This window comes from Lynx canadensis, chromosome Y (genome assembly GCF_007474595.2).
Source record: "Lynx canadensis isolate LIC74 chromosome Y, mLynCan4.pri.v2, whole genome shotgun sequence".
Classification (NCBI taxonomy): Eukaryota; Metazoa; Chordata; class Mammalia; order Carnivora; family Felidae; genus Lynx; species Lynx canadensis.
The window spans coordinates 37,641-61,969 of record NC_050200.1 but is presented as its reverse complement, the minus strand read 5'-3'; the positions used below and the strand labels follow the sequence as shown (position 1 = coordinate 61,969).

General features: G+C 35.0%; 1 protein-coding gene across 9 annotated transcripts in view; it reads left to right on the top strand.

Annotated features, from left to right (window-relative positions):
* The window catches only part of LOC115508053 (lysine-specific demethylase 6A-like), a 175,309-nt gene extending 151,421 nt beyond the window's left edge, over positions 1–23,888 (top strand). For 6 of the 9 annotated variants that reach the window (XM_030306458.1, XM_036064360.1, XM_030306457.1 and 3 more), the window contains 6 exons: positions 3,177–3,291; positions 6,074–6,261; positions 6,446–6,587; positions 18,297–18,423; positions 20,725–20,912; positions 22,526–23,888. In XM_030306458.1, the coding sequence (XP_030162318.1) occupies positions 3,177–3,291; positions 6,074–6,261; positions 6,446–6,587; positions 18,297–18,423; positions 20,725–20,912; positions 22,526–22,577 (812 nt within the window). In that variant the 3' untranslated portion in view covers positions 22,578–23,888. The remainder of the gene's footprint in view (positions 1–3,176; positions 3,292–6,073; positions 6,262–6,445; positions 6,588–18,296; positions 18,424–20,724; positions 20,913–22,525) is intronic. The other 3 variants (XM_032592296.2, XM_030306461.2, XM_030306456.2) reach the window with 1 other exon arrangement.
* Positions 23,889–24,329: the final 441 nt, after the last annotated feature.

Here is a 24,329-nt window from a genome sequence, read left to right as displayed (position 1 = left end):
GTGGTATCCAGTGTGGTTTTGATTTGTATTTCCCTGATGATGAGTGACATTGAGCGTCTTTTCATGTGTCTGTTGCATGCACTCTGTTGTCACCTCTGTGGTTGCTTTATCTCTGTACTCATGGTGGATTGTTTTGGACCTTTGACCAAGTGGACTTTGATTTGTTCACTGAAGTAGCCCTGGAAAAAATGAATAAGGTGGGGGTGGTAGAAGCCTTATCCCCTACAAAGAGAGAAATGACAGGGTGGGAAAAAAGATCAGGCAGAGAATCAAAGAAACCATAAGACAGAGAGGAAAATAAAGAAGAAAGAGATATGGAAAAGGTGTAAAAAGAATAGAGTAAAAATGCCTGACTAAAAAAACAAGAGCAAGAAAAAAAAATGTGTGTGTGTGTAAAATAAAAATTGACTAAAATTCAAAAATTCAAATCAGAAAGTGCAAAACCACAGGACAGTTGTCTGTTGGTGCCTGAGACCGGTGGCCATGCTGGTCTGGAGCAGAGGCTGTCTGGTTTGGTCAGTGTCAGTCCTACTCCCGTAAATATGCAGTTGTCAGGCACAGAGGGTGAGGTTTGGTGTAAGCATGTCCCGCCTCCACGGGGGGCCACTGTCATTTTCCCTGAAGCACCAGTGTGTTGGTGATGGGGGGAAAAATGGAGACACCCTGCTGTCTCCTCCCCTCCCAGACTGGGTGACCCAAGCCAGGCTGTTCAGGCAGCCCTCACAGAGTAGAACAGGTGGCTGGTTTGTCCTGCTCCAGTCTTAGGCACTCAGCTGACATTCAAAACCCAATGTCCTAAAGGATTCCGCTTGGTGCAAACCTGGTTCTGAAATAGTGCCACTCTGACCAGCTGACAAAGGGCCTCTGGCAGGGTCTTTGGTCCTTGAGGTGGGGAGGGGGGCAATATTTCCTCTTCCCACTCTTCCCACAGTACTGGAGGGAGAGGACTGTTCTATCCCAGTGTGCCCTTGAGATTGCTACGTGCTCAGTGGCTGCTGCCTCCACCCCAGTCTCAACCCATGTCAGCTCTGTCCTGTGAGAAAGTCACACAAGTCTGAAAACTCCACAATCTTCACTCCTAAGGCCGTTTTCAAAGTAGAAACTGGCTTTCTTTGTATTCTTTGTTCCCCAGTCCATGGTCCAGGCAAGTTTTTTCTCTTGTCCAAATACAGTCCCACACTTCCACAACCTCTCTTCTCTTCTTTTGTCTCTCCACGGAAGGGTTCCCCTCTCCTCCAAGCCTGTGCTGCCCGTTTTATCTCTCCCAATTTGCAGACACGCACATTTGTCCCACCAAGCTGTCTCCATACTCCTATGTCAGTTGAAATGGTTTTGGGTTATAAGTGTCTTAATACAGCACTTTACCAAGAAGCAATGTGAACTAATGAGAGTGTGTAAGATTTCTGTTAACAGCTGTTTAATTCTGATTTTGTAGAATGAAAACACCCATAGAGAAAATGTAAACCAATGGCATATATGTGTTCCATGAAAATTTTACTCACAGGAACAGATGTTTGGCCCATGCGCTATAGTTTGGCATCCCCTAATTTTATTTTTATTAATTAGAGAACAAAAACACATGCATTACTGGGGAAAAGGCAGATGAAGAAAGAGAATCTTAAGCATACAGGCTCCATCTCTTGACCTTGGGATCATGGCCTGAGCTTCAGTCAGCAGTCGGATTTGAACCTACTGAGTCATCCAGGTGCCCCAAATAACTTTTTAAGAAATAGGTTCTTACCTATTTATAAATGACTTATGGTCCCGAGTTTCTTTGGTCATTGAAATATGCTAAAAACTTTTTTGGAAGAAATGCTGAATCAGGCTCTCCTTTGAGGACTAGATCTCCATGTATTTTTAAAATCTCCTCAGAGATTTTGATGTAGATGGAACCCATTGGTTGGAATTTTTATTCCCAGCCCATCATTGGAAATTCACTTATGTGATACTTTATCATGAGTGGGAATAAATTTGAAAGAGATAAAAGAGAATTGTTATTAATGAAACAAGACAAGGATCTTGGTCCTGTTTTGTCTAATATCTTTGTAATACTAAGCAGTTTCACATCTGAAGGTTTTTTTTTGTTTGTTTGTTTTTTCCTTGTGTATATGGTATTAGAATCTATTCAAATTCATTTCAATTTGACAATTACCCAGTTTGGGATATTTTATAAAAGTAAATTCTGTAGGAAAATGAAGTAAATTAAAGGAAATGAAGTATCTTTTTTCTTTTAAAATCTATGAGAGAGAACCAAACTTAATAGATTATCTCTTTGTCATATGTGCCTATAACTCCTTTGGACTTTTTATTTATTTATATAGCATTATTCTGTAGAACTGTGTCAAATTTCCTTTTTTTTTTTTTTTTTTCTTTTTAACACTTATTCATTTTCAAGAGAAAGTGTGAGCAGGGGAGGATAGAGAGGATAGAGACAGAATCTGAAGCAGGCTCCAGGTTCCAAGCTGTCAGCCTAGATGGGGTTCAGACCCACGAACCACCATAACCATGGCCTGAGCTGAAGTCAGATGCTTAACTGAATGAGCCCTCCGTGTGAAATGTTTTAAAGGAAATGTGCAGTATGTTTTAGTTTGCTCAGAATAATTCAACGTAACATTTTTTTTTATATTTCTCTTTGTTTGGTAGAGATTTTGTTCCTGTTCTGACATACATATAGGACCTTGCTATAAGAGTGTTTATACCCTGACATGATCTTTAAACGTGTTCTGAAAAATTAAGATTGTTCACACATCTTTTGTTAAAAAATTGTTAATTTTTTTTTTGTTTTATATGGTGTCCCAAATTTTCAGATTTTAAATCTCCATGCCTGAATAATATTTACCTACCTGTGGGCAGAAACATTTATAATATATGCCAATATGAAATTGGTATGCTTATGAGAGCTGTAGGGTTGTTGCATGTTGCTAACTGACCGAGTTAAATTTTGAAAACCCTATCTCTTCAATAAGTTTTTGATTCTGTTTGTAAGAATTGGGAGTTCTTTATGGAGGAGGAAGTAGTATTAATATCATATGTAGTATTTATTGCTTATCGTGTGATATACACTGCTTTATAACCACTTAGTTTTCACTCTTGAAACAACCCAGTTATTTAAAGGCACATTTCTCCTATTGAATTTACAGTGTAATAATGACTTTTTTTTCCCTTTTCCTTTTCAGGTCACCAAGAGAATAACAACTTCTGTTCTGTTAATATAAATATTGGTCCAGGTGATTGTGAATGGTTTGTTGTTCCTGAAGATTATTGGGGTGTTCTCAATGACTTTTGTGAAAAGTAAGTTTCTGAACAAATTTGCTTTTAAAGTAATTAAGAGAAGGTGTTTATTATAAAGGACAGAGTGTGATGCTAAATTTCTAATTATTATCTAGAAACCTGATTTTAAATGGTGTTATTTGAAATCTGTTATGTCATATGAAATAACAGTGAATGCAAGATGCTATGAAATTAGTCTATGCAGTAAGAAGAGGTTCAGATTCAAAGGATAGGAAGTAATTGTTTTTTAACTTAATTTTAAAAATTGGTGAGTGAATGCACATTTGTTTTCAAATGTACTTTATAGAAAAATTTGACTTACTTAAAATTTAAGTCAGAAATGGTATGAATTCTAAAATTAAGTGTCCTTATACCTTGGTAATAAGTCAAGCTTTTGTATCTTTATGGTGAGCCAAAAATTGTAAATGTTCAGCAGCAAATGAATTCCCTCCTATTTTCAGAATTGGTAATGAGACTATACGGGTAAATGCTGTGTTTATGACATATGAAAAATTGAATGAAATTATAATAATAACTCACATATGTAATTATTTTTAAATCGGTACACATTATCATATGCCAATTTTGGAGGGTTTTCAGTCAGTATATTTGATTTAGTAAAAACTGTTTCATGGTAGTTTTAAACAGTACTTTAGAGTTTTCTTATTGGCAGGGTGTGATCACTTTTTATTCTCTTGTAATTTTTTCTTAGAATCTAAGAAAGGTCAGATTTCTAAAATTTTAAAATTTATCAAGAAAATGGTATAAAATGCTCCTTTCTGATCTTTTATTTATCAGCAAACTGGTAGCTTAAGTGCAGAGTGAGAAGGGTCTAATGAGAAATCTCCAGTGTGCTTAATAACTCTTTTCTTAATTTTTAACTTTGTTTATTTGTTGTGAGAGAGAGCGTTTGTGTGTGTGTGTGTGTGTGTGTGTGTGTGTGTGTGTGTGTGTGTGTGTGTGTGCGCGCGCATGTGCAGTAAAGGAAGGACAGAAAGAATCCCAAGCAGACTCCGAGCTCTCAGCACAGAGGCCAGTGTGGACCTCTGTCCAACAAACCGTGAGATCATGACCCAAGCCAAAATCCAGAGTCAAATGCTTTAACGAACTGAGCCACCCAGGCACCCTTAATTGCTATTTCTTAAAAGTTATTAGGAGGCATATTGTAACTGTTACACATACAGTACCAAAATTCTTAGTAATCTGAGTAGGAACTATTTGCAGGTTTCACTGTTTGCTTTCAAATAACACATGTATACTTAGGTCTAAAATAGAAAAGACAAGTGATAACCAAAACTTTCAGTATCAAGTTAAAACAATTAATTCATCTTAAGTTGAAGAAATAACACTTAATCCTTTCAGTTTTTCACAAAATTTTATTTTTGCATAATCTATTGCTTCTAATATTGAAATCTTTTAGCATTCATTTTATGACTACACTTAACATATATCTTTAAATCAATTACTGTTTTTTAAAAAATGCATGATCTATTCACCTTTGGGTCCCCCCCCCCTTTTTTTTTTTAATGGATAATTTTTCCCAGTTTTCTGTTTGGCAGTGTTTAGCTAAAAATTAGTTTTGTTCTGTACTTGTAGCTTGTTTCTTTTTTCTTTTCCCTCCCTTCCTCCCTCCCTGTCCCAGTCTCACCCGCCCCTGATATCCTTCTTTGTATTTTTCTGGCAACATTTCAAAATTTACAGGAAACATACAGTTTTTATCCCTTGATTTATCAGTATATGCTAGATTTATCTCAAGAAAAGCCTTGCATTTTAGGGGTAAAAAGGAAGAGAAATAGGTTCCATAGAGACAACTCCAAGGCACCCTTTATCATACTTGTTAAGAGAAAACAAATAAGGAAAAATTTGGTGATGAACAATTCTATGATGTGAATTTTCTCTTCTTGAAAAAATTAAATAATTGAAATAAAGTGTATATTACTAAGAACTGATATTTTAGTTACCTTAAAATACTTACATTGTGATGGCAGAGAGTAATAAAAAAATCAGAATTTAAAATAAAAAGTTAATAATTTGGTCTCTTTGCATTGGTGCTGCAGTAACAGTGGTGGTGATTCTTGTAAAAAAAAAAAAAAAAAGGACTTCAATTTCTGGGCGAAAATGAAAAACAGAACTCTTCCACCACTGCTAAATTTGCCACAGTGCTTCTGGTTAAGAACTGAAGTGGCTTTTTACAGTACCTCCTCTCAATTTCCTTTTTGGAGATTCCTTGATATTAAGAAGTTCTTTAAGAAAAGATAAATCAGGGGCTGCTGGGTGTCTCCGTTAGTTACGTGTCCAACTCTTCTGGGCTCAAGTCATGATCTCATGGTTCGTGTGGTCAAGCCCTGATTTGGGCTCTGTGTGTTGACATGTGAAGCCTGCTTGGGATTCTCTCCCTCCCTGTCTCTGTCCCTCCCCTGCTCATGTGGTGATTTTGGTCTTTCTCAAAATACATACTCTTAAAAAAAAAAACAAAAACAGGTAAATGAAAGATGTTTCCTTGAAAGAAAATTAAAAATTGTCTCAATTGTAGTTTGGAACTTTAACTTTTGGACTTCTGAAAAGTGAAGTTAAGCATATAGTACACATCTCTGAATTAATCTACAGAGTCATCTGCTGTTTTTTGTTTTTGTTTCTTTTTTTTCAGGATTATCCCTTAATAGTTGAAAGATGTAGTTCTTGTTACAGTGCTGTTTTAATGAAATACTAAGAGCATCTTCTAACATTTGGAAATTCTCTCCCCAACTTTTATGAGACATTAAAAAACTTAATTCATATGTTATTTACTCCTTTTCCCCCCCAGAAATAATTTGAATTTCCTTATGAGTTCTTGGTGGCCGAACCTTGAAGATCTTTATGAAGCAAATGTGCCTGTTTACAGGTTTATTCAAAGACCTGGAGATTTGGTCTGGATAAATGCAGGCACTGTTCATTGGGTTCAGGCTGTTGGTTGGTGCAACAATATTGCCTGGAATGTTGGTCCACTTACAGGTATTTTAATAATTAACAGATTTTACATTTTAAAGGATTATTTCTAATTGGTATTATTTTTCTATTAGAAAATAATTCACTAAATATTCAAAAATCGTATCTCCTAAGAAAAGTCTTGTTAGTATAGATAGTATATTCAAGTTTACAAGTGCATATCCACAACAAATACTTGTTTTCTCCTTAGCCTGCCAGTATAAATTGGCAGTGGAACGATATGAATGGAATAAATTGCAAAGTGTGAAGTCAGTAGTACCCATGGTGCATCTTTCTTGGAATATGGCACGGAATATCAAAGTCTCAGATCCTAAACTCTTTGAAATGATTAAGTAAGTATTTCCAAAATCACTATAAATCCTTTTTGTTGGGTGTGGGGCGTGTGCTGGGAGTGTTAAAAATCCATATTTATTTCCCCAAATCATTATGTTGGTTGACATAAAACAATGAAATGGTCCGGAAGTCATGACAAAAGAGAGTTCACATGTTAAAAATACTTTCTTCCTTTACAAATACACAATGATTATTCTGGTACAGATAGGAATAAAGCCATATATACATCAATAAATTCGTGATCTGTGTTTTTTCTTGCCCTCTCACCAAACTAATTTTCCAGTAGTACAGTTATAGTTTTAATATTGAAGTTTGCATGCAGCAAAAGGGAGTGAGAATTCTATATTATAAATGTCCAATCAAGAAATTAGCATTTAAAATAGCAATGTAACTAAAACAGTTAAATTTTCTGATTGTTCTGTCTAAATCATCATCTTTTTTAGCTTCTTTCAACTTAGAGAGTTAATAAAATACCAGTTTGAAAACATATATTTTAGTAACTTCTCAATTTTTAGACTAATTTCCATTCCAGTTATGTTTTAGTTGTATTTATACTGCATATTTTTAGACAGTGTCACTTAATTGTATTTCTCCAAATTGCAGTTTAAATGCTTTTCTTTCCCTCTCCCTTCACTATCAGCAGTGAAAAATAATTCTGGTCCGAGAAATGTGAGATGTTACAGATTAAACAAGCTGCTGTTTCTTTTTCATTCTAATATATATGTATATATGTAAGTATACATATACATTTAGGATATATATGTTATATATATGTATTCTAAACAGAAGAGAAAATTTATTGTGTCTTCCAAACTTATTAGGCCAGTGTCGTCAAAATCTGTGCTGGTTTATTATAAACAATTTGTACTGTATATTGAAATTTTTGTTGTAATAAATTATCCAGACAGTTATCCAAACAAAAGTATGAGACCATGGTAGCATGTCTATCTACTGTTTTATATAGTGACTCATTCCATTTTATATATATGTTTAAAATTTTACGTTAGAAAGATTTGAAAGAACATTTAGTCAAAACTCATTTGTAATATAGTAATTCCTGTTAAAAATCCACACTTAGTGCTCATTTAGTAACTTTTTTATCAAGGTCACTGCTTTAAATCTATTTCTTGAAGATGTACACTGACTCATCCAAAATGAACTGTTTGTTCACAGTGCCTTAGATTTTTTTTTTTTCAGGATTTATGTAAAATGAATCACTGTTTGAGAACAACAAACTTTATGACAAGCAGTGTTTTTGGCAATGAGGATAGATACATTTAAGAAAGACTTTCTGAGTTCATGTGTTTAAAATTTATTGGAGCCAGACAGGCAAATTCTCAATCAGATAAATAAATTACTGTTAAGTAATGTAAGTAAAATAAATTAGGACAACTATTTTTTGGTTATGAAGGAGAGAATGCTCCTTTTGCTGAAATGACTTCTAAGAGTATGATCTGGTTGGAACTGAATAATAAAAAAGAGATAAGAAGTCAAAAAGACTTAAATGAGAACAAGTTGGTATGTTTATGGACAAAAAGGCAGTGTAGCAGTGACAGAATAGTTTTGGTGATGAGCGTACCTATAAATTATCAGGTACTAAATTATAGACTGATTTGTAGCAGTGAATGTGGAGCGAAGAGATAACACTACAAACAGTTGTGAAACTGAAGCTGAAAGACTTACATTGATTGGATTGTCAGATAAGAAGGAAAAAGGAATCAAGAAAAGTTCATTATCTTTCCTGTTATTCACTATTGTTCATTATTTTAAAATATCTACTAACTATCTTTAATATCCTTCTAGACCCCTTCCAGTTTGTCATATGTCTGTCAATATTTCAAAAAAGGAGACAGCAAGACTTCCATGACACGTATTCCCATTTTCTATGGTTGCAGTTTAAATTGCATGGTCTGAGTTCTGGTAGCTTTCGATGTTGAATTTGTTCATACAGACTGAGGTATTCCAGCTTAACTAACTGAAAACCATTTTCACCCATTTCTTTTTTTTTCCCACATACTTTTTGTTAACGTTTCATTTTTAGAGAGAGACAGAGCACGAGCAAGGGAGGGGCAGAGAGAGAGGGAGACACAGAATCTGAAGCAGGGTCCAGGTTCTGAGCTGTCAGTACAAACCCAGCTCAGGCTTCAAAGTCACAAACTGAGATCATGACCTGAGCCATTCAGGCACCCATCCCCCCTCACGTCCCCACACCGCCCCCTCCCCCCCACTCAACCACACAGACGTTATTTTTTTTAAAAAACTAAGTGCATGTATATATTTGTGCTCTGTTTCACTTGGAGTTTTGGGATTTGGGGAGTCCATTTATTTGTTTGTTTGTTTATTTAGAATGCAGGGTTATGGACAGGGAGTGGGAAAGAGAAAATCTTAAGCAGACTTAACACTCAGCATGGAGCTGCATGAAAGGCTTGATCCCAGGACAATGAGATCATGACCTGAGCCTAAATCAGAAGTCCCACATGTAATCTACTGAGCCACCTAGGTGCTCCAAGTTTCTTAAAAATACATTTAACATAATCATTTTTAGTGTTGATCATTTATTATAATTTCAGAATTCTACTTTGGGCTTAGTCTGATGTTTAATGGCACATCTTACTGTGATCACTCTGATTGAGAATGCTAACCAGAGTCTTTTACTCTGAAAATGTATTCTTACCAGCCAACAGTGCTTATTTGTATAGCTTTCGTGTAATCAGTATCTGAGTACTGATTGATTGGAGGACCTGGCCTAAGCTCTGGAGACTTATAAATATTCTATACAAATTTCTGGTTTCACGTATTTTTCTTTTTTTTTTTTTTAATTTTTTTTTTTTTTCAACGTTTATTTATTTTTGGGACAGAGAGAGACAGAGCATGAACGGGGGAGGGGCAGAGAGAGAGGGAGACACAGAATCGGAAACAGGCTCCAGGCTCCGAGCCATCAGCCCAGAGCCTGACGCGGGGCTCGAACTCACGGACCGCGAGATCGTGACCTGGCTGAAGTCGGACGCTTAACCGACTGCGCCACCCAGGCGCCCCTTCACGTATTTTTCCAGTAGGGAGTGGGAGAGAGACAGCACAGGTAGGGGGGTAAAACATACTTGTATTTAAAAACATTAGTGCAGGGATTAACAGGTATAGATTTAAAAATGTAACAATTGGGGCAGCTGTGTTCTTCAGTAGTTTAAGTGTCCAACTCTTGATTTCAGCTCAGGTCATGATCTCAAGGTTTGTGACATCTGAGCTGTCAGTGCAGAGCCTTGTTGGGATTCTCTCTCTCTCAGAATAAATAAGCATTTTAAAAAGAACAACATATAAGCAAGTACATAGATGAAAAGTGATTCTCTAAAATTTAAACAGCATTAAAGGAGTGAAATCACAAGTTTCATTTTTTACATACCGTTTTGTCATTTAGTTGACTGTCATTAGAGGAAATGCTTATGTTTCACTTTAAAATTTTGCTTTTATCTGCACATGTACTTTTTTTTAAAGTTTATTAGTTTTGAGAGAGGAAAAAAAAGATGAGAGACCATGAGCAGAGAAGGGACAGAGAGAGTTACCAAGCAGGCTCCACACTGTCAGCACTGAATCCAATCTGGGGCTCACACTCATGAACCAGGAGATTACAACCTGGGCCAAAACCAAGTGTCAGACACTTAACTGACTGAGCACTTCTGTGTACTTTCATTATGTTTTTCATTATGTTTTCTTATTTTATTTTATTTTATTTTATTTTATTTTATTTTATTTTATTTTATTTTATTTACTATTTTTTATTAATTACTTATTATTTGTTTGTTTAGATTTACATCCAAATTAGTTAGCATATAGTGCAACAATGATTCAGAAGTAGATTCCTTAAGCCCCTTACCCATTTAGCCCATCCCCCCTCCCACAACCATTCCAGTAACCCTCAGTTTGTTCTCCATATTTATGAGTCTCTTCTATTTTGTCCCCCTCCCTGTTCTTATGTTATTTTTGCTTCCCTTCCCTTATGTTTATCTGTTCTGTCTCTTAAAGTCCTCATATATTTGTCTTCTTCTGACTAATTTCACTTAGTATAATACCCTCCCATTCCACCCATGTAGTTGCAATGGCAAAATTTCATTCTTTTTGATTGTGAAGTAATACTCCATTGTATATGTGTATACCACATCTTCTTTATCCATTCATCTGTTGATGGCCATTTGGGCTCTTTCCATACTTTTGCTATTGTTGATAGTGCTGCTATATAAACACTTGGGGTACATGTGTCCCGTTGAAACAGCATACCTGTATCCCTTGGATAAATGCCTCACAGTGAAGTTGCTGGGTTGTAGGGTAGTTCTCTTTTTGATTTTTTGAGGAACCTCCATATTGTTTTCCAGAGTGGCTGTTACATGTTTATATTCCCACCAGCAGTGCAAAAGAAATCCTCTTTGTTGCAGCCTTGCCAATATCTGTTGTTGCCTGAGTTGTTAACGTTAGCCATGCTGATCATTATGTTTTTATATATGTATGAATTGTTATTATTTGCCTTTTTATTAAAAAATTTTTTTAATGTTTGTTTATTTTTGAGAGAGAGCATGACCATGGGAGGGGGCAGAGAGAAAGGAAGACACAGAATCTGAAGCAGGCTCCAGGCTCTGAGCTGTCAGCACAGAGCACTGTGCATAGGGCTTGAACTCCTGAACTGACAGCTCATGACCCAAGCAGAAGTTGGGACTCTTAACTGACTTAGCCACCCAGGCACCCCATTATTTGCCTTTTTAAAACTTATGTACTTTGGGGGAAATTATTCAATCACACAGGAAAATGTTAAAGAGAGGACAGCACAGCATTGTGGTAAGGAGTCTAACCTCTAATGTGAAATCTGCCTTTAATCCTGGTTCCTCCATTTGCTAGTGTGGACACGGAAAATTACCAAACTTTATCAGTCTGTTTCCTTTTCATTAAAAGACAAACAATGTAATAATATCATATATGATTTTGTGGGAATTTTGTGCATCTTAGCATCAAAACATATAGTCTAATTAAACACATGTTTCAGTGTATGAAGTAGGTTTGATTTGGCATTCGTGCAAAAGAAATTTCAAATTAAACTTCAATTAAGTATTAGTAATTGAACTGAAGAATTTAGTGTATTAGTTTAAAATGATACATTCTTTATTGTTTACTAAGCAACTAATTTCTAAACTTTTCATACATTATATCAGTTTTCTATTACTACCATAACAAAGTGCTACAAATTAGTCTGAAATAGGTCTCACAGGGCTAAAACAAAGGACTTGGCACTAGAAGAAAGTCTATTTAGAGGCACTTTTTAGAGGCACTAGAAGAAAACCTATTTCCTTGAGCTTTTTTTAGGTTCCTTCTTCAGGCTGCCAATATATCTTGGCTTTTGAGTCCCCTAACATCTTTAAAGTTAACAGTTGCTGGTTATGTCTTTTTCCTGCTGCATCTAACACTAACTCTTCTGCCTCCGTTTTCTGCTTTTAAGGCTGCTTTCATTGAGCACAGCCAGATAATCAGGATAATCTCTGCATCTCAAGATTAGCTGATTAGCAACCTTAATTCCATGTGCAATTTTTATTCCCTTGCCATATAACATAGCATAGCACAGGTCCCAGGGATTAAGATGTGGGTGTCCTTCAGGGATGTGGGACATTATGTCCTTTTTACCAATGAGGAAACTGAAGCATACAGTAAAAGAAGCTCAGGTTTCAATCTAAGCTATCTGGCTATAATCTCTGTGCTTTTATCCTTTGTCTTATAATTGACTCATTTCCTGTGGCTCTATATATGAAAAGAGAGTGAATAAGTCCTATCTTAGTCTCTTCAGGCTAGTGTAACAAAATCCATAGATTGAATGGCTTATTAACAACGTTGTGTCTCACAGTTGCAGAGAGAGTGTGAAAAGGAAGAGGTTCAACATAAATGCCAGCAGATTTAGTGAATAGTGAGGGCCCACTTCCTGGTTCATAATGCACATCTTTTTGTTGTGTCCTCATGTGGTAGAAGAGATAAGGGAACACTTCGAGATTGACTTTCAGGGCCCTAATTCCATTCCCGAGACCTCCATTCTCATGACCTCATAATCCCCTCCCAGATGACCCACCTCCAAATGCCATCCCATTGGGAGTTAGAATTTCAACATAGGAATCTGGGGGAGCTCACAGACATTTGGACTATAAAAAGTAGTTTTTAAAAATAAAACAGACTTGGGCACCTGGGTGGCACAGTTGGTTAAGCCTCTGACTTTGGCTCAGTTCATGATTTTGCAGTTTGTGAGTTCGAGCCATTGGTTGAGTTGTGTGCTGACAGGTCAGAGCCTGGAGCCTGCTTCAGATTCTGTGTCTCCCTCTCACTCTGTCCCTCCCCTGCTTGCACTCTGTCTCTCCCTAAAAAAATAAATAAATGTTTAAAAAAGTAAAAATAAAACAAACTTTAAAATTTTCTCAGCTTTTTGATTGATTTACATATAATTGTCAGTTAATGCAAAATTTCCTTGTTGCCTTTAGTGTATATACAACCCGGGAGTAATAAGTGACAGAAGATCTTAGTGTGATCATAGTTACTACTGTGTATCACGTTTTTTGTGTTTTGTTTTGCACAACTTTGTCAGTAAGATGGGCTGGCAAGGGCAAGGCATCTCTTGATATTTCTTCATTTCCACACTACCTAGTAAGATTTGGGTAAAAGGTTGAGATTATTGTCATGAAGAGTTAATACTGAGTCAGCTTAAATTTCATCCATTCAAAAATGCATCTCCACACTGACATTGGGAACTTATTTTGGGAATTTAGATTATCAGAATGTGAAGATAAAAACCAGTGTTGTCTGGAATTTCACTTAATTGTATTATTAAGGCTTCACTGTTGCCATACCTCCAGATTTGCTGCTGGCTATATTAATGAAACACAGAATCGTGAGACCTAAATTAAAAGCTAGAAGTCAGAAAAATAAAAACTCTTAGTCATTGTCCATATTTTTTTAAGGTTATTTCTCAGTTTTCTTTTTCAGATAGTTCAAGTATATTTCGTCTTAAACATGAGTGAAGTCATGCTCTGAAATGTCCCTCTTCAGATGTTCTCTTCATTTTTCTAACTGTCCAGATGCCATCTTTAGTCTTCACCGTCTTAAGTATCTGTGTCCAGATAGTTTTTAGTATGGTTAAAATCTGCTCTGTAAAACCTCAAATAAATCTACAAATAATCCAAATAAATGAAATCTTTACTTTTTTCTTTCATTTTAGAAGTCTTCTTTACATCCTGACTGTTGATATGTACTCTTTTATACAGGAACAGAAACAGAGTCTTTGTATTCTGGAATAAGATTAGTTTTCAGAAGTCACTAAAGTTACTTCTGTACTTTCTGAGTTGTTTTTTTCATGTTCCTAGAACATAGTTGGGCAATGAAAGCATTTGCCATCTTTTCCCTCTTTTCCTATTCTTTCAGAGTAGATAGAACATTGTAAAATAGATTACCACATTTAATGAATGATTTATCGGACTCCTCTGTGCCTTTTTTAGGAGTCTCTGTTCTAGTATTACACATTAAGGACCACAGTATACTTGTTAATTTCCTATGCATTTATATTGTATTGTTAAAAGGTAAACTTCATTGGTAAGGGCACCTCTGTGTCTCAGTCTGTTAAGTGTCTGACTCTTGATTTTGATTCAGGTCATGATCTCATGGTTGTGGGATTGAGCCCTATATAGGGCTCTGCATTGAGAGCACAGAGCCTGCTTGGGATTTTTTTCTCCCTCTGTCCCTCCCCCACTCACACAAGGGTGCACAGTTTTATACATAAATAAACTTAAAAAAAAATAAAACCCAGCAAAAAATTAAAATTTGAGGAAGAAATAAAACTACATTTTTTTTCAGCCAGTATTTTGTAGCCATCCAATACTTTGGAAAGTCCTTTTCAGATTAAATCAGTATCTAGGCTGAACAAAAGCAGTTTGTTAAGTTGTAAACATTATTTTTTCGTCTTTATTTTCTATTTATGCCTGCTGCTGCTTTTTAAAAATTAGATTCTTACTGATTTTTTACTCGTAAGTTTCTCTACCTATAAGTTGCTGTCCTTTATTCTTTTGTTCCTATAAAGCTTTCTGAAAATGAGAAGGACTAAAAATTTCAGATGAATGGAGAAAACATAATATGGAGTGACCTCATTTGGTTATTCATTATGTGACTGACAGCAGTTAGCAGTTTTAAGATTCCACCATCTGGGCAAGTAATTCTGCACCTGGTTGCAGAAGCAGAACTACTCATGCCTAATGTTCACTTCTAGCAAACCAAGCTATATATCTTTGTAGTATATTGCTTTGTTTTATATGGAACTTTGAAACTGCCTATGAAATCATACAATAAGAACTGTGATCCAGTTGCCAAAATAATCACTATTCTTGTAAATGAAAGTGTCTTTTTGAAGGAATAGAATAGTACTTAAATTAAAAGGTGGGTAGGGGCGCCTGGGTGGCTCAGTCGGTTAAGCGTCCGACTTCGGCTCAGGTCACGATCTCACTGTCTGTGGGTTCGAGCCCCGCGTCGGGCTCTGTGCTGACTGCTCAGAGCCTGGAGCCTGTTTCAGATTCTGTGTCTCCCTCTCTCTCAGACCCTCCCCCGTTCATGCTCTGTCTCTCTCTGTCTCAAAAATAAATGTTAAAAAAAAAAATTTTTTTTTAAAGTGGGGGGTAGAATAATACTAAGCCATTTTCCTAATACTACTGGTAAGGGTTTTAGGAAATACAGTGTGATTCCATAGCCCCAAGAATCTTATTTTCATAAAAGAAAAAAAAAAGGAAGAAAAGTAGGTGAGAATAATAGACGAATAGGCAGAAAGTGAAGAAAAGAGTTTAGAGAAGACAGAAGAAAATATTATTGCTAAATTTTGCTGTTCTAAATTCCATTTCCCTCATTGTAAAAGAGTTGAATAGTAAAGCTTCTTGCACTGAGCTTAAGTACACAAGACTTAAGTGGCTTAATGTATGTAAACTATCTAATTCTGTGTTTTTTCTCCTATGAAGCGTTTATTAATGCTACTTCTTATTAACACTTTATTTTCCTACGTGGCAGCATTTTTTAGTTTATAAGCAGTGTTGCATCTGCAGATAATATTTTGCAGAGTTTTAGGCATTATTTTCCTGTGAAATAAATATTTTGAAGCAGTCCTTTCATATTTATAAAGTTCAGAGGTGAAATCAGATTGGAGATGGGTAGGAAGAAGATCTCAGTAAGTGCTTTACATCTAGTGTGATTTATGTATATATTTTTTTAATTCTTCAGAGCATTTGCATTTTTAAAAATTTTTTTAAATTTACATCCAAATTAGTTAGCATAGGGTGCAACAATGATTTCAGGAGTAGATTCCTTAGTGCCCCTTACCCATTTAACCCATCCCCCCTCCACAACCCCTCCAGCAACCCTGTTTGTTCTCCATATTTATGAGTCTCTTCTGTTTTGTCCCCCTCCCTGTTTTTATGTTATTTTTGCTTCACTTCCCTTATGTTCATCTGTTTTGTCTCTCCTCATGAGTGAAGTCATAAGATATTTGTCTTTCTGTGACTGACTCATTTCATTAGCATAATACCCTCCAGTTCCATCCACGTAGTTGCAGATGGCAAGATTTCATTCTTTTTGATTGCTGAGTAATACTCCATTGTATATGTATATATATACCACATCATCTTTATCCATTCATCCATCGATGGACATTTGGGCTCTTTCCGCACTTCAGCTATTGTTGATAGTGCTGCTATAAACATGTGGGTGCCTGTGTCCCTTTCAAACAGCACACCTGTATCCCTTGGATAAATGCCTAGTAGTGCAATTGCTGGGTCGTAGGGTAGTTCTATTTTTAGTTTTTGAGGAACCTCCATGCTGTTTTCCAGAGTGGCTGCACCAGTTTACGTTCCCATATATTTTCTTTTCTGAATTGGATTTTTACTTCTTGCCTCCTCTAGCACTTCTTTTAAGTGCGCGCGCACGCACGCACGCACGCACACACACACACACACACACACACGCAAAGCTTTTTTTATTTTGAGATACAAATACAGTAAGGCATGAACTTGTTTCCAGTAAGTTAAACATGAAAACTTGCTATAGGCAAAGTGAAAGTATTACTATTTTATATACTTCAAGAAATTTTTCATGCAAGTTTACACTTGAAATTATTATACTTATTTTATATTTTTTGATCAGTTAACATCTATGTATTCTTCAAATCATTTCACCAGAGGTTTATTTGTATGAGTTTGGGTACAGTTTTTTAATCTCGTACAGAATGTAAAATTAAGAGAGATTAAATCTGATGCTTCTTACCATATTATAAAACTTAATTACTTGTTTAACAGGTGTTTGTTAAGCACTTACTGTATGGCAGGCACAGTCTTAACACCAATGTAATAAAATAGACAAAATCCTTTGCTCTCACGAATCCTCTATTCTTATGGGAAAGAAAGTAGAAGCATGTAAAACACTTACGGAAGATAGTTTTAAATATCATAATATGATGTCAGTTCTTTAAAATAACTTATATAATTATATTGACTAGTCTAAATTCTGAGTCATTAGCAATTAGCAATACAGTCTATCAAAGAACTCCCAAGTTAGTTTGATTCTTATCCCAGGGCATTATACTGTTGTTCACAGATACAATTGGTAACATCACTCTTGTTGAACCAATGACGCTTTTTAGAATACTTTTAGAACTGAAATGTAATACACGGAAAGGTCATGTAGTACAAGTCTGCTTTCAAAGGAGAACTTCAAGCATTTAAATTTGTGGCAATGTTAGCAGACAGTTCTAACCAGTAACAGCAGAGGAAAAATCAGCATTATTCATGAGGATTTGCTCTATTGCTAGCATTAGAAGTATGAGTGTAAAGGAAATCTAAACTGTAAGAAAAGTTTATTAATATAAAGATTGCATTTTACAACCTTCAATTTAAAATTGAACCAGTAACATTCTTTTTCCTTCACTGCTGCAGTTTATACTAATTTTGTGTTCTCGAATGTGTAAATCTATAATAATTTTCTGCTTTGGTCTCAGAGTTTTAATTTTTTTTTTCAACGTTTTATTTATTTTTGGGACAGAGAGAGACAGAGCATGAACGGGGGAGGGGCAGAGAGAGAGGGAGACACAGAATCGGAAACAGGCTCCAGGCTCCGAGCCATCAGCCCAGAGCCTGACGTGGGGCTCGAACCCACGGACCGCGAGATCGTGACCTGGCTGAAGTCGGACGCTTAACCGACTGCGCCACCCAGGCGCCCCTGGTCTCAGAGTTTTAAAATCAGTTATATAAATGATAGTTTTGAAGGGTCTAGGTAGAGACCTATGCCTTCTTGTCTTACTGTATTCAAAAAAGTTTCAGCATGGAATTCATACTGATTTCAGAGATGAAGGAATTGACTCTTTATTATAAATTTACCTCTTCAAAAAGTTCTGTTCACTTGCTCAAACCACAGCAAAAATTAAGAACATTGTTTTTGAATAAGAGGTGAGTCTTTTGTAGATGAAATCATTTTACTTTTTTTTCAGATATTCTCAAATTGGCAGTGCTTTACTATTAGTATTGCTGTTAGGCCAGTTATATGTGAAAAAGTTGACAAAAGAAAAACTGTATCAGTAAACTGTAGACCCAAGATACTCATTTATAATTGCTATATCTTTTATGCTGCAAATATTCAGTATTCAATTGTAACAAATAATTTTTCCACAATAGGTATTGTCTTCTGAAAATTCTAAAACAATGTCAGACACTGAGAGAAGCTCTTATTACTGCAGGAAAAGAGGTTATATGGCATGGACGGACAAATGATGAACCAGCACATTATTGTAGCATTTGTGAGGTAACTGTTCTTACTGACCATTTTTTTGCTATAGGTTCTCTAGCTTTGGTGTGTTTTTTTTAATTACGGATTTGTGTGTATTATTATAATGCATCTTTAATTGACTAGTTCAGCAATTTTATTAAATTTTATTTTATCTGCTAGTGTAATAATTAAGTTTTAATTCGTAATTATTGACTACTGAGACATTCATGTAATACTTTCCTACCAGTTGATAATTATCCCAGATTTTAAACTGAGACAGACAGTTTGTAGGAGATACACAGATGGCAGCAAACTATGTGTCTTTCTACACATATATACAGGTATATATACATATATATGCATATATACACACATGTGTGTATGTATATATATACATATATATATGTATATATATATGTATATATATACATACACACATACATATATATATGTATATATATACATACACACATACAGGTAATACACACACACACACACACACACACACACACACACACACACACACACACAGGCATATCAGTATTCAGTCCTTTTTCATCTAATAATACAGTTGATGCCCTCTTCTGGCCAAGGCTTGGAAGAAGCCTTGGAAAAAATAAAGATGTGGTACCTCCTATGGAGGAGCTTACTTCCACTTGGAAAAGACAGACTGGAAACAACTAGTTATTGATGCACATGACACTATGATGAATATGAAGCTGGACATGTATAGACTATTAGAGAACCAGTAGGGAAAATAATTGTTCTTCTAATTGGGTTTAGAATTTAAAGGCATATTATAACATTTGAGTCCTTCCTTAAAGAATGAGTTTGATCTGAACAAGCCAAAAAATGGCTAGAATTGGAAGTTTATAAACATCATTAGGTTTTAGGAACAGTAAAGGGATGGCAAAATGAATAACATATGTAACAAAGAGTGAGTAATTCAATGAAGCAAGAAAATAGAGTTTAAAAATTCCTAAAAGTCTGTACAAGGAGGTAGTGTATAGTTTACAGAGCATTTTGAATTCAGTTTAAGGAATTTGATGTTTATTCTGAAGCAATAAAAGGTTTTGAGCAAGGCACTAAGTCAAGATCTGTGTTTCAGAGAGTGGTAGTTGATAATTGGAGAGAATGCATCCATCCAGAAAGCAAACATACTAGTTTGGAGGCTATTGGAATTAAACAGGGCTAACAAGGGTTTAAACTAGTGTGTTGTGTTAAGAATATAAAAAGAAAAGTTTAAAAATGTTTAGAACAGGGAGTATCTGGCTGGCTCAATTGGTAGAGCAAGCAAGTTTTGATCTCAGGGTTGTGAGGTCAAGCACACATTGGGTGTACAGATTACCTAAAAATAAAAAATCTTTTTAAAAAAAGTGTTTGGATCAACAAGGTAGTTGACCACATGGGGAATGACATGTTGAAAAACCTCAATTTTTAAACTGGGCTCGCTAAATTGTTACTATTGACACTAGTTTTAAAAACCTTATAAACTGGCATTTTAAAAGACCAGTTCAAATATGACTTTAGGTGATGAGTTTTTGTCACTCAAATCAAGCAATAGTCACAGGACCACTTGACTCGGAAGTTGTCCCGGTCCAAAATAAACCTTGAGTTTGTGTGATTCTGAGATAGACTGATGAAATCCCTTGGCTATTTTCTTATTGTATAACCTCATCAAAATGTGTTATTATATATAATCCACCAGATTCCTTTCAGTGTTAAGTATATATCTTTACAGTATTTGAAAACAAGTGTTATCACTACTATCCATTATCCTGTTGGAGTCTTACAACTCATTGTGCTGTATTAAAAATGTCCTTATTATCTTCTGGTTTGTTAATGCTCATGAATACACTATACTTCTTTTCCTTAATATACAGGCTTAAAACTGAACAGTTTTTTTACTCGTCAGTTTCTACCTCTTAAAAATAAGCTGGTTATGTATATTTCAGTGTTCTCCTTTTATTTTTAGCTTTCATTTTAGTATTAGTTTATAATCTGCTATAAAGGTCTAGATATGAGTAAAATATAGTCACCACCGTTATAGAACCATTCTGTGAGGGGAGGGAAATACAAAAATAATATTAATTCCATCATAGAGAAGTAAAAAAAAAAAAATCATTATCTTTACCTGATTGTATACTGATTTTTTGAGTAAAATAAAAATAGACTCACCTTTATGAATCTTTGAATTAAACTTTTAATTTTAACTACTTATGTTTATAAAAATCACTGTCCATAATTTCACGTAAAGTAGAATTTCATAGTTTTATTAAAGTGATGCAATAAATTTAACAAATCTCCATTTGGTGCTTTTTCTCTTATATACAATAGGTGGAGGTTTTTGACCTCCTTTTTGTCACTAATGAAAGCAACTCTCAAAAGACTTACATAGTACATTGCCAAGACTGTGCACGAAAAACAAGTGGAACTCTGGACAATTTTGTGGTGCTAGAGCAGTACAAAATGGAGGACCTGATACAAGTCTATGACCAGTTTACATTAGTAAGTGAATTCAACATGTGAGTACATAGTTAGCTGGGTTGTTGAAGCAGCAGTGTTTGTTTTTTCTATCTGGTAAATCCAAAGTAATAAGATATTTACATTTTCCATTGGCTTAATAGATACCCTTAATAAATGTCCAGTTGATACACCTTACTATTTTTTCTTTTCAATAAGAATGGCCTAAGTACAGGGGCGCCTGGGTGGCGCAGTCGGTTAAGCATCCGACTTCAGCCAGGTCACGATCTCGCGGTCCGTGAGTTCGAGCCCCGCGTCGGGCTCTGGGCTGATGGCTCAGAGCCTGGAGCCTGTTTCCGATTCTGTGTCTCCCTCTCTCTCTGCCCCTCGCCCGTTCATGCTCTGTCTCTCTCTGTCCCAAAAATAAACGTTGAAAAAAAAAATTTAAAAAAAAAAAAAAAAAAAAAAATAATGGCCTAAGTACAAATACAGATTTATTTGTTTTGAGACAGAGGAAGGGGCAGAGACAGAGGAAGATAGAATGTCCCAAGCAGGTTGTGTGCTCAGAATGTGGAAGGAATTGCTTAAATAATAATCGCAATAATTACATTTAAAAATTCTTGTTTTATTTATAGTATTATCGCAGTCTTTATGCTACTTCATTTTACTGATAAAAGAGAGTTTACTTAAATCTATAGGGATGATCCATAAAGAAATCTGTATTTTTTTTTTTTTTTAATTTTTTTTTTTTCAACGTTTATTTATTTTTGGGACAGAGAGAGACAGAGCATGAATGGGGGAGGGGCAGAGAGAGAGGGAGACACAGAATGGGAAACAGGCTCCAGGCTCTGAGCCATCAGCCCAGAGCCCGACGCGGGGCTCGAACTCATGAACCGTGGGATCGTGACCTGGCTGAAGTCGGACGCTTAACTGACTGCGCCACCCAGGCGCCCCTGTATTTTTTTTTTTTAATGTACTTGTGCTTTCAGAGTTCATTGATTTATTTAAAACCTAGCGCTTGTCTTGAATGTTAAACTCATGGAAATATTTTATGGTTCTTGACTTGATGGTATGATATATAAGATACATGATATCAAATTCTCAGTATCATAAAACTGCCATTTTTCTAATTTCAGTATCATTTATTTCTGAATTTGAATGGCAGTATGAATGGAAACAGTTATTCATGAGCTTTTGGTATTTTTCCAGTGTCTTTGTTCTAAATTCTGAAATTTTGTTTCAAGTATTTTTAATTGCATTGTTCTCAGAATGGCTTGAAAAAGAAAAAAAAAATGAGTCGTGAAATATGTACTCTACCTGAGAATTGTTCATAAGACAGTAACTAGTGAAATGTTAAATTTCCAAATTATTTTCCGTAATACTCTTTCTTTAGCAGTCTAAAATGTTGGCCTACATATTCCATAAGTTTTGGGTTTTTTTTTACTAAAATTTGAAGCACAGAAAAGTTGGGTAATCATTCAGAACTAAGGACATTGGCCTTAATGGAGACAGTAAGGAGCACATCATTGAGCAGTCTGTTGGACCTTTTGGGGCTTTGATGTTTCTAACTCCCTCATACTACTACAACATAGGCTGTATGTTAGTAGCCATGGGCTAAGAATACTATTAAGGATTCTATACCAAAATAATTAACGTACCTTATTTTTAATTTTAGGCTCCTTCATTGTCATCATCCTCCTGATAATTGTCCCATGAATATTAAATGACACCTTTTCTACTCTTCAGGAAAGGTCTGCACCACTGGTTTTGTAGGTGTTTTCATAAGACTGCTGACTAAAAGCTATGTCTATGCAACCTTCCAAGAATAGAGTATCAACCATCTGGATATAGGAGAGCACTGCCTATATACCACTATAATTAATAATCAAATGTATTATGATACCTGACGAGAATTGGCGATGTCAGACTACTGACTTGAAGATAACCTTTCTCTGTGTTTCTGTATTTCTGAACTGCTAACTTAGTTTTCTCATTTATTTTGCCCTTTGAGAATTTTCCTGAGAGAAAAATACTGTTCTAGCTCACTTGTTGGTAAGATAGTTAACAAATTCAAATCTTCAATCAACTTTTTTTTTAATGTGAAATATTAAAGAGAAGGTTTTTTGGGTTTGTTTTTTGGAATTTTTGTTTTTTTACCATTTTATTTTTTTCTCTATTGTTTGAGGCCAGAGTGATTACACTTCTGGTTCTAACATAAAACTTTAAGAAAAGACTTACTATCTAATAGCCAAGACACAAAGATAATGGATTGCACATAGACTAAGGAGTAAACTTCAGATTTGTGATTTTTGTTTCTAATCTTGATACAGATTTACACTATTTATGAATACATATTTATTGCTTGAAAATATTTGTGAATGGAATGTTGTTATTTTACCTGAGATTTACCTGCCATTAATATTAAGGGGTTCTGTAATTTTAGGCACTACTCCTTTTACATTTTCTATGTGTAAATAAAACTACTTAGCATTGTACAGAAACTTTTATTAAAATTGTTTAATGTTTAAAGGGTTTTCCACTGTTTGAGTTTTAAAAAAGACTTTGTGTAAAGTCATAGCCTTTGTTCGTTTTCAGATCTGATTATATGTATTTTATATATACATATATATTCACACATATGTATAACATATAGAAATGAAAATATATAATTGTATAAAGATAGAACAGATTTAAAATTTTTCACATCTGTGATAGTTTTTGAGGTGCCTACTGTAAAGTATTGCTTACAAAAATATGCTTATTTTTAAAGTAAAAGACTTTTAGTCTGGTTTAGTAAATTACAGTTAAGCCAATAATAGCTGGCAAAATGTATATTAGAAAAAAGGATTTGGGGTTTTAAAAGGAACATTATAGAAATTTGTTAAATCTTATTTATCACTTTGTTATAGAAAAGAGATTCAGAATGAGGAGGATGGCTTCTGCTTTAAAGGACACATATGTTAAATTAATTATTTTTTAAAGTTAGGTAACTTCAAAATTCTGTGCTTTCTGTTTGTTGAATATGTCTGAAGAAGGAAGGAGGGGAGATGTTAAAATTCTGTATCACTAGTAAATGTTAAATTCTATAAAGGCTTTTATTTTATCTGAACAAATGACTTGTACTAACCTTAGTATCTCATTTTATAGTAATACCTGGTTTCTTCTCCTATTTTCTGAAAAATGTGGCTTATGTTCTCATTTTAACACAGTATATACTAAGAGTTTTCAAGGGCGCTTTGGTGGAGTTGTATAAATGAAGTTATGCATATGTCTGAAGAGAATTTATAATCTTACCTGCTGAAATGCCTTGATTATATTAATGGAATATCTTTTTTCCAATTTTCAAGTATTCTGGCTTCCTAGCAATAGTTTGGAGAAAAACTTGGAATATTTTATTAAGTTAGGTAATAATTTTTCAAGTTTTAAAATATTTTTAGAAGTTATTTTTATTTGAGACGGTGTGCACATGTGCATGTGTG